At 37.8% G+C, this 16,526-nt stretch overlaps 1 protein-coding gene across 12 annotated transcripts in view; it reads right to left on the minus strand.

Annotated features, from left to right (window-relative positions):
* PAM (peptidylglycine alpha-amidating monooxygenase) overlaps positions 1-16,526 on the minus strand; it is a 150,443-nt gene that overhangs the window by 11,875 nt on the left and 122,042 nt on the right. For all 12 annotated transcript variants that reach the window (XM_025438445.3, XM_025438444.3, XM_025438443.3 and 9 more), the window contains 6 exons: positions 11,566-11,682; positions 9,516-9,588; positions 8,377-8,587; positions 7,751-7,951; positions 5,635-5,750; positions 589-688 (listed from right to left, as the gene is read on the minus strand). In XM_025438445.3, coding sequence (XP_025294230.1) covers positions 589-688; positions 5,635-5,750; positions 7,751-7,951; positions 8,377-8,587; positions 9,516-9,588; positions 11,566-11,682 — 818 coding nt within the window. The remainder of the gene's footprint in view (positions 1-588; positions 689-5,634; positions 5,751-7,750; positions 7,952-8,376; positions 8,588-9,515; positions 9,589-11,565; positions 11,683-16,526) is intronic.

Here is a 16,526-nt window from a genome sequence, read left to right on the forward strand (position 1 = left end):
ATCCCCACACTAGCTGGCTTGGTCCCAATAGAGAAGCTCTTCTGTCCCCAGACATACTTTTGAGTTACATGAAATAATAGTTTGGTATTTTGAACAAAGATGAAGTCTAAAGGGAAAACGCAGAGTGCTTCCTGCTTGGGATAATATGTGTCTGACACCAGTACTGGCATGCCTTGATGCTCAGCAGTACTGAGAGCTAAAGAGCCACATGGGGAGTGATACCAATGTGGAAGCCAGTCAGCCCCTCTGCTTTGCCAAAGCCATCATCTCCCTCTGGAACTAAGCGGGAATTAACACTGGCTTTCAATGTAACAGACATTACTCCAGGCATCAAGAATTTCCTGTGGAGTATCTGTGGAAACAAGGGGATAACTGCCAGGAAAAAAAAAAAAAAATGTTTCTCTCTACTTTTTAAAAATTAATTTAATCCCTGAAATGAAACCAAACAGGTCTTTTAACAACTACGAATTATACTTTGATTTCCCACTCCTATCAATAAAAAGAGAAGGAAATGCAAATATTTTGTCACATGCTTTTAAGCAATAAAACTGAGGGACAGTACAGACAGTAATACTGTGAAAACCATACTTTCGGTCAAGGCAAACTTCCATACGGTGTTGGTGTGAGCATCCCCGACATACACAGTCCCATCTTCAGATGCAGCGATGTCGTGAGGCATGTCAAAGTGCTGCCAAAATAAGAAGCACACATGAGGGTGGTGAGCCTATACCTGAATTCTTCATGAGAGAGCAGAAAAACAAAGCAAAGCACACAATAAGCCTGTTAATCAAACCAAACAAACTATAACTCTGTCACAGCAGCTCTAGGCCAAGAAGAGGTATTCACACATTCACTGGCACCAACTCTAGCGTTCATAATTTGATGTGATGGAAAATGCAAAGGGACCTTCAGCACTGACTTCTAAGTCTTTATTTATTTATTTTAAAAAGATTTTATTTATTTGAGAGAGAGCGCGAACAAGAGAGAGAGCATGAGTGGGGTGAGGGGCACAGGGAGCAGCAGACTCCCTGCTGAGCAGGGAGCCCGAGGCAGGCGCTTGGTCCCAGGACCCCAGGATCATGACCCTGAGCTGAAGGCAGACACTTAACCGACTGAGCCACCCAGGTGCCCCACCTTCAAGTCTTTTAAAAGTGAATGTTTATAAGATTTAGTTTTTCAGTTTTGTATACTGGCGTTTATCTACCTATGTATTTATGTTTTTGCCTTCATGTTTTTTTTTCTTTTAATCACTATCACATTGCCCGTTTTAACCTATGTAAGCAAAAAAGACTCAGTATTACTTTTTGTTATTATTCCCATCAAGCTGTTACGTGTTTCCTGAAAAACTAATTATATATTTCTGATGAGAAGAGTCGGGGCATTCAGACTATTTCTGAAGGGCCCACAAGGAGATGGGCAGCCGTTGTGGGCTTTGGTGACTATGAGGCCCAGGGTCTGCAGCATTTTCAGTCAGCATAAGGAAACAAACTGAGCACCAAGTACTTCCTGGGCTTTCTCGCCTACTTCAGATATGCAGTGTTTTGATGTCTTTCTTCATGACATATTTTTTTAAAATTTTTTATTTATTTATGATAGTCACACAGAGAGAGAAAGAGGCAGAGACACAGGCAGAGGGAGAAGCAGGCTCCATGCAGGGAGCCCGACGTGGGATCCGATCCCGGGTCTCCAGGATCGCGCCCTGGGCCAAAGGCAGGCGCCAAACCGCTGCGCCACCCAGGGATCCCTCTTCATGACATATTTCCATTCCCAATCACCACCATCTCAGTCATGAGGACACAAGAGATAAGGGAGCACTTTCTGTGACTTTCTCAAGGTCACCAGACTAGTTCCTGCAAGAGAAGCTTAAAATGTCATGCTGCTGCCATTTCTTTTCTGGCTACTGAAGCTTTCAAATGTGCCACATGTCCTCCAGTTGGCAGGACATGGATGATTTCTTTCACCTTTGAGGATAGTAGGCCTGAGTATACAGTTCTCAAAAATATGACCAGTGCGTACGAACAGGACCAGATCCCGACTCTGGTCTTGTCAGACCACATCTGCCCACTTCAGTTTGCTTGAGGACAGAGCGCACTAATGAGTCGGGACAGACCACACGCTGTTGGAGATAACTGCGCTACTTTGAAAATCATCAACAGTTTGTCACACTGAGAAGAAAAATGAGACAGCCATGCCAAGGAGGCTCATTCCTTTGTACTTTCAAATGAGCTGCGACAAATGTGCATGAGAAGAACAGAAAGCCAGAAATCAAAATGTTGCCTCGTTGGAATCTCACAAGCCAGTCAATTCAATGTTCATCCTTATTTTGGGTTCAACCAATAGGTGGCAGCAGACTTGCAAATTCTAGGCAGATCCTCCCCTGTACCAAAAACCTGTTCTTAGGAACTGCTTTGTAAAATTGGTGGTTGTAAAGTGCTTCATATTTTCTGATAGGAAACATAGTACAATAGAACAAAGGTAAGGGGCGGAGGAAGTGTGTGAACTACTCTTTGGCTAAGGATTTTCCTTTAAATAAATCGGAGTATGTGGTCAATTCAAGTCTACAGTCACAATAAACCTCTGTCTGTGGTTCTCAAACTGATCCAGGGAGCCAAGGGTTCTGCTGGAAATATTCTGTGGCTGTTAGGGGGCTCCGAGGGAGGACAGTGGATAGGACTTAGGGACCTCTGTTTCTGCTGTAGTCAGAAGCATTCAACTGTAATCTTTCTAATGAACTTTTTTACTGCTTTGTGTCATTTGAAACAGAAAATCACATTGTAAACTTTAGGATTAAGCTTGAGGATTTCAGAGTTGAATGGATTTAAAGATCTTCCATCCAAGCTTTGTAAACTCTTCTGGGGTTTCTTCTCTCTTCTCTTTCTTCTCCCTGACAAAGTAAAACTGACAAGAATGACGGCATCCCCCTTGGGGCATCTGGTGACCCAGCCCATGGCAACCTGCTCTCAAAATCTTCTATTTTGTCTTAAAAATGCATAAGGGATTTGCGTTCTCTGTAACGTAATTATGTTAGCTTTAACATAATTCTAATTATGTTAGCTTTAACACCAAATAATGTTTAAACTTGACATTAAGTTTTAAAAACAGTTCTCTAAGAAGTTGTACCAAGTTATGCTGTAGTTTATACCAACGTGCAACCTCAGGGGATTAAAAGGTAAGACACATTTTAGGGTCTAAAGACTTGTGTATAAGGTCGAGCTGTGCTATTTACTCTGTAGCTTTGGATACATAATTTTGCTTATGTGAAACTTTGACCTCAAATATTGTCAAATATTGTAAATTTTAATCTCCACTGTTAAGGTTGGAGAAGCAACATAAATCTGGGCTCACTGGTTGGAGAAGCAACATAAATCTGGGCTCACTTTTTTTTTTTTTTCTTTTCTTTTTGAGATGGAGTGGCAGGGATCATTCCTTTCCAAACAAGCTGCCTTGCAAAAGTAAGAAGGCAAAAAAATGCCAGCCTGCAGGGTGTGCATGCAAGCAGATGTTAGGGACCATAGTCTTTCCTGTGACTATGGGGAGACAAAAGTGGGAGGTGACTATGAATCTTTTGCCCTCATACCTCTGTGATACCATTTGATAGAACCATCCTCCTTATTGTCCTACTGTCTTAGCCTCCCTGCACAGACATAAAAAGGGAGCTCATACATTCAGGTATAAAATTTCCTAAAGAACATAATAGAAAAGGGAGAACTGAAGTGCACACGGAAGTAAGTGGTGGGTGGGCAGGCACAAACAGAGGTGCAGACACAGCATGGAATACTTGACTTTTGTTTTGAAGGAAGAATCTCTTCTTTTGTAGGAGTCGATACACCATGTGATTTCCTTCACCCCAATTAAATCTCTGTGCTGAGAAGGTAACCAAACAGCCGTTCTGAGATTCACAAACGGATTTTAGCTCACTGAGTCAACACAGAACACATTTCTGCATTTGGCGTAATATCAAGTCTTGTTTATTGAAAGGAAAAGCACATATCACCTTGGAGTTAGACTCCAAGTTTGCTGTACTGACTGACAAATTGTGACTTATTCATCGCTGAGTGCTGAGGGCTAGTGTTCAGGCACAATGCTTTCTGAGGTTTTCATTCATGGCTGTTCATATTTTTATGAGAATAAGGCTCATTTAGAATTTAGCTTCTCGTGTAGCACATCGCTTTGGTTTCTAGATGCATATTTGAATGAAAAGTTAACGTCCTCGTTGACACAGTGTATCACCGTTAAGAGAAAAATCAAGGCAAACAGCATGCCAGGACAAAGCAAAGACCCGAAAGGAAGTTAAGTCTCTCGCTTTATTAATAGGTATGAGGGAGTAAACTTAAAGGGGCACAACAATGAAGATCAGAGAATCAGTAAGGATCTGAAACACTACTGAAGTAAAATATATGTTCTCAATGTGATGAATTTCGTTCAGCAGGGGTACTATGATTAGATACTTGATTCCTCATTGCTTTTTCAGGTGATACAGTGTGAAAAAGTCCTATTTGTTGTGTATGAATAGAAACTCAAAAAAAAAAAAAGGAATTTGTATTGCAATCTTTGGTTCAGATTCAGTTGGGTTCAGTTCAGATCCTCTAACTTTTGCTGAAATTCCATTTGAGGGAGAGGCTGTGCAGGCTACATACACCTTGACCCAATTCACCGTCATATCCTTAGTGTCTATCTAGCATGGTGCCGGGCACAGAGTAGATACTTAAGAAATCTCTCTAGAATGAATTCTGACAAATCCCAGACTAGCTGTCAGTATTCTAAAGACAGATGTCTCAAATTCTGAGGCATTTTAAAGATTTTTTTTTTTAATTTAGCAGATTTGGTATTTTAAAGAATATTGTAAGAGTCATGAATATGGAGATACAGTTTGTCCCGGGCTTCATTCTAGTTACATTTTGATTCAAGTAAAGCCAATATATCTTTACATGTTTTGAAAAATAACTCTTATTTGCAGCATATTAGCAGGCTGAATTTTCTAAAATGATCTGCCACAAGCACATTTAGGCAGCGTATGCAAACGTTCTCATCACTCTGGCAATCATATTGCACAGAAAGTACACTGAAGAGACAGCGGGCAATGGGCACACCAAACTAGTCAGTGCTTTGTAAAAAGCACTATTAGAATAAGCACCAGTAATCCATTTACGAAGTCAAAACTAGCCTTTAGTCTCTGTCCTAAACCAACCCTTCAGGACTTGAATAAATTCCAGAAAGTGATACTTTCAAGTCTTGTTGCTCAATGCAGTAACAAGCATACAAAAAGCAAACGGGATTTCTGTTGCATCCGAGAGAACTACAAAAGTACAATTTAACATATTGTGGTACCTTCTCTTCTTGGATGTTGGTATTCCAACTCCAGTGAATTTCACCCTGCTCTGGTGTGCAAAGTCTACTAAGAACCTTAGAAATGCAGACACTGTTACTTAGCATCTGAAGAAACTGGTCTAAGAACGGGCAAGGGTATTTATTCTACATAAAACATAGTTACAGGAAGCTCCTACCAACCTAGCTAAGAAAGTTATCACATTTCCTTACAGCTTTAAAAAGTTATCCAAGTACAAATTGAATGCCAAGATTCATATTTTAGTTCATTCCCATAACCACTGATACATAGGCAATGTGTGTGAATACCTTGCGCACTGGCTTGAAGACATCTATGATTTCCCCACTGGAAAAGTTCATCACAAATCCCTGGACGGGTTCTTGGTCCCCAAAGTAAGGCTTCCCATTCACCGCGAAGAGCAAACCTGTGATGATACATCCAGTTAATCTTTCTATAAAATATGGAGAAGACTGGCCTTCAAATATATGCATGTATATTACACAATTAACTTCAGGTGGTTGGCCTAATCCTTACAATCGAAAACAAAAGTAAAAAATAAAACACTAAGCAAATCTATCTTGAGAAATAGGAACGGGGCAAACAGGTTTGGTAAGGCACAAACCCCCTTATAATAAGAAAACCAGGAGCTGCAAGGCCTTTTCTACCTAGGAAGCCTGTAAAATCAGAAATGCGCAGGTAGTGATATCGATACAGATGATACAGGTTTAGGAACAGATACAGATACAGAGACACATGGATATCACAGACACCCTAGTGAGTCAATCATTGTGGGACAGCAGATTGTTTAAAAAATAAGTGCTATGCTATCGACATGAGGAGAATCAGAGAAAAATACACAAAGGCAGGAAGTGAAGTTACTGTAGAAACAGAATCATCTGATTTCAGATAACTGAAGTTTGAAACTGTGAGATGCATACTTCAGATATTCAAAGACCTATTTTTTCCTAATTAAAACAATCAGACCATTAATATTGATTCTGTGAATAGTTTTTGTAGCAAAATTTTATTTCTTAATATAGTAGTGCTTATACAAAATAATAGAAACTGTGATGTGTGGGGTTAAATAAACACTTCGGATGATTGAACATTATGTCTTAAAGACTTAAAACACAATAAAATAAACATCAAACTGAACTGCCATCGAAGATCTTTTAATTTTTCTCTTCAGTATTTCAAGAAAAGGTTCTTTAGCATAACATACTAAGAAAAAAAAATCAGCATTGTCTGCATCAATTACTATTGTGCAAGATTGTAGAGAGAAGCCCAATTTGTGTAATACACTTTGTCTTTGCTTAGATTCTGTTTTTAACCAGATTTTCTCTCATCTTCTCTCTTAATGTTTTTCTCCTCATATTTATTTTTATTCACTTATGAACTTGACCACCCTCTTTATTAAATGAATGGTCTTGACAAGCTTATTCTGTAAGTATGAAGTAAAAACCAACAAGAGAATTTCTTTCTCACTGACATTAATGAGAGTCTTTCATTACTTTATAACCTATTCCTTGTGGAAGCCAAACTTGCTCCTTATCTGGTCACCTGAGTCCTTTAAATTCCACTTCCTAAATATCCTGGGGGCTGCTTAGGAAGATTGCAGGCATATGCAACCTTAATAGTATGAGAAACGTAAATATAATAGTGATGACTACAGATAGCCTATGCTCTTTAATAGAGGTGCACTTATATCTATGAAATATATTGTAAAAATTATATGTGCATTTTAGAAATATATTTTCGGTTGTTCAAGTATTCGTGATTTAAAGAAAACTCTTATGCAAGTTATTTTGTAATATGAATCAACTGGAGCCTATAAGTTTATATCATTTTTCTGATTTTCTTCAAATCAAGAAAATCTATTTTGAAAAGGAGAAAAAAATTCCGGGTTTTATTGGTCATTCCTCTTGGCATTTAAATACAAGCTTCATTTACTTTCCATATTTACCTTAAAAAAAAAAAAAGAAACTTGGCCACCGCTTTTGAAAAAAATGAGAAGCAGAAGGATTTTGAATGCTGATTTTTTTTCACAGATACACCATCTGTGGATGATGTGTGAAGACATAATATGAATCATTTAATAACTAGAGCAAATGATCATAATTAAGGAAAAGTGAAAATCAATGTTTGGGAACAATTCTTGAATTTATTACAAACAGTTAAGTTTGAGTTCTTTCCCATTCCCATTTAAAGAACGGGGTCTCATGAGTTGAAAATGATTTACAAGGCACTAACAGTTTTAAAATAATTAAGATCTGATATGCATCAGATAAGGCATCTGATAAGGCATCTTCTATCTCTTAGAAAAAAATTCATTAAATGAGCATATATACACAAATAATAAGACAAATAATTTTTAGGGACAGAGTAGTGTAACATGGCAAAACACAAAAAATAAAGATGAAGTACCTGGTATATATGAAATCGCAAATACATTTCTTCCAAATGAGGCATGCTTAATCTCTCGCACAAATTCTTTGGTGTCAGTTTTAAAACACTGGATTCGACCATTTTCCCTGTCCGCTACGCATAATTGGCCCAGGTGAGGCACAAGAGCCAAGCTGTGAGGAACGCTGAACTGGCCTGGTTTAGGATTGCTTCTAGAAGACTCTACAGAACAAAGAAAAACCTCAGATATACAATTTGTAAAATCACCCAGTCTGACTTTAAGGTTTTCTAATTTTCTAAATTCACGGTAGTAAAACCTTGAAATGTCTGGAACCAGGGGGGAAAATAAGGTGAAGCAGTTTATAAGTTTATTCCATAGTATCTCTTACCCACAAACGCATTATGGACTTTCTCCCTATTTGGACAACACTTTTGGGTTGAAGCATTCATTTTTCTTCTTGCAAGACTGTGTGGTGTGGGTGTGTATAAGAAAATAGCCAACTGGATGTATACAGAGGCCCTGCTTTTCCCACTGCAGGGGACAGTAGTACAGTTATATCCTCAAGAATGTGAGGGGTGGCCGTCCTTAGTTCTTAGTATAACTGGCGAAGAATAACAATCAGAGATCAAGAGTCTTATTGAGTTACCTTCTCCCCACTGTGTGATGAAGTTTCCAGTTGGTGAAAACTGCACAATCCGACTGTTGCAGTAACCGTCTGAGACATAGATGGTTCCAGTGTCTGGATCCACCGCCACATCAGTGGGTTGACAAAAGTGATTCTGGTCACTGCCTGGTTGCATGCTCCTTCCCAGGGTTAACAGTGGGCCCCCTTTACTGTTTGGATCCAGTTTGAACACCTTTTTTACAAGGAACAAAAATCTTAACCAATTTGCATGGTTATTACAGGTACACACTGACTGGCTTAGACTACTTTCACAGGCGAGTAGAGTGTAAGCTTTCAGGGGATTTATTTAGAAGAAGATACTTCGGAGAACTGGATGGGACTCGGAAAATCATCACTTGGTCTGGTTCCTTCATTCTTTAAGTGAGGCTCTTAGAGCAGAAGTGATCTGCTCAAGGTCATCCAGGTAATTCATGGCAAATGGAACCAGCACTTGAAGGTCTCGCTCTACCCACCTCACACTTCCTTTTTTTTTTTTTGTCTCTCCTTGGCTAACAGTACAATGCTCTCCAGCTAATACAGGAGCAATTAATGTTCACTGAGATAATGTCTGAAGACCAGTGTAGTTACGCCCTTTCAGTTCCAGGGTTTTTCCCTAGTTTTCATACTCCTTTGCCACCTATTCATAAAATGGATATTAAAGCTCATCTTTTGAGAGGAAGACCTTCTGGCTATTCTGTGGTGGAAACATAACCTCCTTTAAAAACAACAAAAATGTGATGTTTTATATATAGACGTGCATGTACCTGAAGATCTTGCCTGGATTTATAGGAGATTAAGGTGGTTTAGGGAAAAACAACAACAACAACATCCAACACAAGGGATAAAACAGAACTAAGACCTGAGGACACAGAAAAGCAAAGAGAGGGAAGCCTCACATCTGGCCCAAAGCCTCCTGCCAGCCCCACACAGCAGGGTGACTTGATTCTTTACATATTAGCTTCTTCCAGCCCTGAGTTCTAAAAGAAACATTCAGATGTGGCAGTTCCATTTTCTCGTTATCCACTTACTGGGCGACAGAAAAAGGCCCAGACAGCTCCAGAGCGTTTCAAAAGCATAACTCCATTAACTTCTATTTGAATAGCTGCCAAATGGAAGATTACCTGATGCAGAGCCACATCTGTGACCCAGTAGTTTCCATCTTTATCTACACTCAAGCCATGGGGCAAATAAAACCTGAAAAATAAAAACCATTGTCTTAATTATATAATTACTCCCTAAGTATACACGAGAGGAATTTTTTTGCTAATTAATCTATAAAGGTAACGTAAATTTATGAATTGATAAATGTGTACCCACCTTACTAAAGACCAATATAACCAATATAAAATAAATGAAAATACCTGTTATAATAGAAACAGCCCTTGACACGTCTCAGGTGGTATTTATTTAATCTTTGAGAAATCTATAAATGAAGCCTACAATTACAAAGAGTCATTACAAAACATGGTGTGTGTGTGTGTTTGTGTGTGTGTGTGTATTTTTAAAGATTTTATTTATTCATGAGAGAAATACACACAGAGAGGCAGAAACATAGGCAGAGGAAGAAGCAGGCTCCCTGTGGGAGCCTGATGGGGGACTGGATCCCAGGACTCTGGGATCATGACCTGAGCCGAAGGCAGATGCTCAACCCCTGAGCCACCCAGGCGTCCCCAAGGTATGGTATATTAACAACACAAATAACATCAATTTCAAAATGAGTTCAAAAATCATATAAACATTTTTAGAAATGTGTATAAAGCAAATTGTCTAGAAAAATATAAATGGGTTTATATAGTTTGAATAGCTTCAACATACTTCAAGGTAACGTAATGCTGTATTAATATAAAATATTAAATTATTAATATTAAAGACAATAAAACCCAAAGGAAACACCTTCCAGCAGACATGCTCATCTAAGCAGAGTGGTGTGTTGAATAATCATTAGAGAAGGTTAATCTATTTAACAAATTAATTGGGATGATCTGAGTACGAGAATTAACTATAAACTCACAGGCTTAAGGAACTTAGAATTAACAAACACATGGGCAAGATCTTCATGTGGTTGTGATCAAGTGACATCTGACAATCCACAAGCTGTCTGTCTTCTAGCCTTAACCATGGCGTTGACACCGCAGATTTTTTTCCGCATGAGCCAAGACTGGAACACACTGATCTTGACTAATTAACTGAACTAGATTCTGTGTGTTGGTGACTGGATGCGAGGGTTATGATTTGCTTTCAGCAGACACCCCACCGCTGGGCAGGTTCATTTGGCAGCAGTTGCTCTCCCTTCCTCTGATTCCTTTCTGGAAAGAGAATGCTTCTGATTCATGGGTAAAGCCCCAAGACAGGCTCAGACACACTAAGTGGTAGAGCTCCTATTAGGATTTGGCCCCTGACTCGCCATCCTAGAATCCTATTAAAAAATCTAATTATTATCATCTTCATATGCAGCCGTGCTCAGAGTGGATGACTCCCTGGCTTTTCCTCTGCCTAAGCAGATGGAGCAGGGGATAGTTCCTGAAGCAGCCAGGTTAAAATGGTTGAGGACACTCTGTAAGCAGGTGCCCCATTCAGTGACCATGAATATCAGCCAATATATATATATTTTTTTTGGTTGCCAAATGTCATCTAGGAATAAGACCAAATAGTAAGTCTTTCAAAGCCAAATTACCTATGCATGCTAAGGAAAGCTAGAAATAACATTTGTTTAGTTTTCACTTTGAGATCAGAAGAAAGAAGACTTTTTTCTTAATGTCGATTACTTGATGATTTTGGTTATGTCACTTTTATGCTGAAAAAATTTTTTGAATCTTCAGATCTAAGCTGACCAGCAACTCACTTCATTAGCTATGAGTATCTATGGTGCTATGAAGTTTGAGCACATATTTGAATCACCTGGGGGAGGTTTAAAAGTACTAATTTGATGCCTGGGCCCCATCCCAGACCAAATCTCAATCTAGTTTTCTTTTTAAGCTTTCCAGGTGATTCTAATTTCATTTGGGTTTAGAACCATCTATTTAGAAAATGAAAGATGGGAGGGCCCAATCAGTCTCTTGTTTTTCCACCAGCACTGTAGGATACACCCTTTCCAAAACCAGAACCAATGCTACATATTAACAAAATGCATGTAGCACAAGCCTTAATAACAACATAAGTAATTTCACTCACAGATTTTTTCCACTGGACTGAAGTACTGCAGCATTATTTGGATCTATGACAAGGATAGTGTCTTCTTCAATGGGCCCAAGTCCTCTTTGCTGGTAAACAAACATGCTATCAAAAGAGCTTAGAAATGAAAAGAAAAGAAAAAGGCATTAGACTGGAAAATAAGTCAATGAGAAATGTCAACGAACTTGAGAAATGCAGACCATTCACTTGATTGGAAATACAGAATCAAGAGCTTAAACTCTGATTTCATGGTTTGTCCTTCACACTTCTGTTTGGTTACACAAACGTACAGCAATATATATGACAGTCTACATGTTATCACGTAAATACCATTAGCCTGTAGAGCTGTGCCACTCCGAGCGGTCAGTGGAGCGACAACACAAAACTGCCTGGAGATGTAAGGTCTCACACCCACCGAATGTGAAATCCGTACTCTCAAAAGATCCCTAGGGGATTCTTTTTTTTTTTTTCCCCCTAGGGGATTCTTATTCACATGAGAGTTTAAAAAATACTACCAAGAACTCTCAACTATTTTTTTTCAGAGCTCCGCAAAATATTTTAACTCAGTAGCTATTTTCTTCCAAACTACAAAAGAAAGCATAACATACTTTAACTTATACTGTAATAAGGAAAGTGTAAATGATGGTCGTGATCAAAAATATGTTTGCCATTGTACAACGTGCAATTACATATTATATAAAAATGTAGGATACAATGCTCAAAATATTTTAAAAATATAAAACACAACTGATTCTTGAAACAAAAATATGCTTAGAAACATAAAACTTCCATAAAGCAGCTATTCTATAGGTACAAAATGGACAACTATATAATAAAAACTAAACAAACATGACAATTTCTGCTTTTTAAACTCTATCTTCCAGGTTATAAAATACTATGAACATACATGTTTGTATATTTTTTTAATTTATATTTCTACATGAATTGCTAATATATGTCCTTAAATAGATAATGATCACAGATACTGTACTTATTTCCATTCCTGTTTGCGATAAGTGACAAAGATAAAAATCCTGTAATCTAAGCTTATGGAACAGTGAGAGAAATATACAAAACATCAAGAGACTATATTTCAAAAAACAAAGTTGAATCACATGTATCTGTGTGTCTATAGAAGAATATACATAAAATATTTATATTTTGCAGATGATCAATGAATATTTCTGTAACAGAATTTCCTTTATAGAATGGGACAAAGCTGTGAAAAAAGCTATTACTATTTTCTAGCTCAATTGCATAAGCAAAAGAAGAATCTGAACAATATTAAATATTGTTTATCTATTGTATTGTATCTCCATAATACATAAATATTGTATTTATGGAGATACATTTGCAATTTGTAAAGGCAAAAAAGTGACCAAATCTGTCACATACTGATTGATTGGTGGGTTGTGATTTTTGTGGAACTTACACAGAGTCCCGGCGGAAGAATAAAAATTTCAAAATAACATTCTCTTGCCATTAAAAATACACATCACACAATTATTTGAACTTCTTGACTGTTACAGCCTTTTGGGAACATCTTTCATGAAAGATAACAGTAAGTCCCTGAAGTAGTTCTTATTAATGATGCATTCAATTGAAAACAAAATATTGATTCAGCTTTGTCAACCTAAAACTTAAGTAATACTGTTTACATATGCTATTATGTGTAGTTAAAACCACACAGCAATCCCTAGGGAAAAAAAAATACCAGAGTTTATGAAATAGAAGTAGTATCACTGACAAAGCAGATTTCATAGGCTATTTATGGGATCGTTTTTAAATTGAAATGTGAAATTTTACTAGACCCAGTGTAAGAATATACAAGGTCTTATTAAATCCTACGAGACTGAGAAAGGACAAATATGACATAACTCTTTAAAACTATGAAAACTGAGTTTATTTTGTATCTGAAACTATTTTAAACACGAATTTCTGTACTAAAAAAAATAACTATTCTAGAAAACAATGGCACTGCATTCAACCACCAATGTTCTCTTTTTGCCAACTTGTCTGTGATACTGGATAACTTGAGTTCTACATATCTAAGACTCATAGTACGCTATAAGGTTCACATTGATGTGTCATAGTCTCCTCTTTCATTATGTTTTAAGGCTTATGCTATATTTCTCATTTTTCAAGAACATTTCAGTACTTTATAATAGCACAATGGCAATCTAAATAATGAGAGGTATGTTTTTAAGGAGTTTAAAACATTTCCTTTTTTTTTTTTGAATTGAAATTTTGACATAATTGTGGATTCACAAACAGTTCCAAGAAATAACACAGAGAAGTTTCCTCAAAGGTAGCATTTTGCACAACCACAGTACACCACCACAACCAGGATATTGATACGACTAAAAATCCACTGATCATATTTAGCTTTCTGTTTCCCTGTTGTAGTTCCTAAAATTTTCATTTTTCTTGCAGTTTATGTGCTTGGGCATGGAACATATTAGTATATTGTTTCTGTACTTCACTCCCACTTGGGAGTTAGTAATATGGACAGTTACCAAGTCCTCATAGTTCTTCCCAAGGGCTGTACACTTGATATACTGATAGTGTTCTGACCCACTACTGATAGCTAATAATAGTGGTGTTGTAGCGTGGCAATAGTACCTACTGTATAGCCTGATAAAACTGGAGCATACCATACTTCAGTACCTGGCTCCCACATCAGGACACAGCCATTCAATTGACCGGCTGACCAGTCTTAATCTTTTCCTTTGGGATAGTTGGAGCTTCGTGCAACTCAAAGTAGTTTATAAAGTTCTATAATTCAAAGAAAGATACCCCTTGAACAGTTCATAAATGGATGTCAGATTACAGAGCTGGATATACCGTTGCTATGGTATGCTGTTTATTTCATGTTCTAAAGCAGCTACCCCCACGTTACATGCTGCTGAGAGGTCTTTATTTCAACTACATTTAACTTTTTTACAGAATATAATAGTACCCTGCAAATTTCACACAGTGCCCGCAGCCCTGCTGATTTTTGTTTGCCTCTCTGAAAAAGCACTCAGCCTAAGAGTCTGAACTGCGGCCTATAGGCTGGAATTCATCGGTTCCTTATTTTAGCAGTTTGAATCCCCCCTTAATGATTTTGCACATTAGCAGCTAATCAAACAGTTTAGATAAGGCTGAGAAGAAATGCTTTGCTATATTCACACACAGAAAGAAATGAGAGTAAGGAGAAAATAAACTTTTGTGCCATCAATCAAAATTATGGGAATGCCAAATAAGTAACAGCAACCGAGGAGGAGAGAATAATACAGTGTCGTAATTATATATATTGTATAAAAGAACCATAGGTTTTCTTTTGCTTTTTCTTTATTTTTTAATTTTAATTCCAGGGTAATTACCATGCAGCGCTATATTCATTGCAGGTGTACAATATAGTGATTCAACCCTTCTGTACATTACTCAGTGCTCATCAAGGTAAGTACACTTGTAAGCCCCTTCACCTATTTCACCCATTCCCCCACCACCCACCCTCTCTAATGGTTTGTTAGAATCATAAGTTTTCAAGTGAGGAAATAAGTGGAAAGGTTCCCTCAATGTTAGGAAAGCAAAGATATACTATATAAAGGCCAGAGACTTTAACTGCAATATTCTTAAATACTAGGTTAAGAACACTTAGTTCTGGAAATGTACACATTGCAAAAAATCCCTGTCATGAGGAAAAGAGGTAAACAGCAAAGAAACCAGTATGACTTCAGCGCCCAATGGACCCAGCACTGGAGACAAAACAAATAGGGATGAAAAGAACACAGAACTAGGTATTATGGCACTGGGCTTTGCTGGGTCAGTAAAGCCACTGAGGACCGGGTGCTTGACAAAGTGCTTTTTGTTACTCAACAGAATGAGGCACTTATTAAAGACCTCATTTTTTGAAGTAGGGAGCTGCTGGTAAGGGAGTGCAAACATCTCCATGCACATCTCAGAACTAGGAGATGGTAACCAAGATTCAAGCCCAGGTCTCCTGTCTTTAAAAAAAAAATGGTTTTCTCTTCCTAGGATCGATGTCACTAGAATGGGAAATCTCCCTGCCAGTTATCAAATTTAATGTGTGCATGCAGAAGAGATGAAAGAACAGTCACATAACGAAGAACTAGAGAAAGTGACAAAAGCCTGGAAGAAAATGGATTGAGTAATAAGAGGCATATGGCAACGTGAGTGAGAAAGCTAGAATATGGAAACAGTCTTTCTATAGAACTCCTGATAATTTTCTGTCAGCTATGAAGGTACCAAGGTACCGTTCAGTCACTTTGAGTTCTGTTTTCCAGGCTCACTCAATTCTTAAAGTATGAAAGAATTTGCAGATGTAAAAGCAGAACCTCAAGCAGATAACTGAGATTCCAGAAAACTTTAGTTGCCTAAGTAGACCTGTTATACAATACAAAAAATTCCTGTGAATTGAGGTAAAAATATCAAAGTTAAGAAAAATACTTTATAATTGAGGCATTATTTTAAAGTGGGGCAAATCTTGAGCTGATTTTTCTGAAAGTTACGATGCAGACAGATCTCTGAGACAAGAGATCTCAGCAAGATCCCATAAACCACTGGTGAAGGGATGTTTTGTAAGCTGTCTGGGGGGCAAATGGGGACAGATTCCCAGAAGACCACACCTCCAAGAACAAAACTCGCTAAGTCAACCTTTCAACTACTCAAGTCTTATAAACAATGTTTATGAAGATTTCAAAGGCATGCTCCTCAAACAAGACCTGATACAAGGCTGAAGGGGACCGCTCATTCTCAGGGTAATTAAGAATAAAATAATATCTGTAAACTGTTAAATCTAATGAGGTGAAATGTGACTGCAATAAAGTCTTAAATTCAGTATTTAAAAAACACTACGTGAGTTTAAATTTCCAGCAAAAAACTTGAGCACAATTTTATGCAATATACTGGAAGAATTTAGTGGATTCAACACATGGTAATGAGAGTTGAATGAAAGT

The sequence above is a fragment of the Canis lupus genome, chromosome 3 (genome assembly GCF_003254725.2).
Source record: "Canis lupus dingo isolate Sandy chromosome 3, ASM325472v2, whole genome shotgun sequence".
NCBI classification, from domain to species: domain Eukaryota; kingdom Metazoa; phylum Chordata; class Mammalia; order Carnivora; family Canidae; genus Canis; species Canis lupus.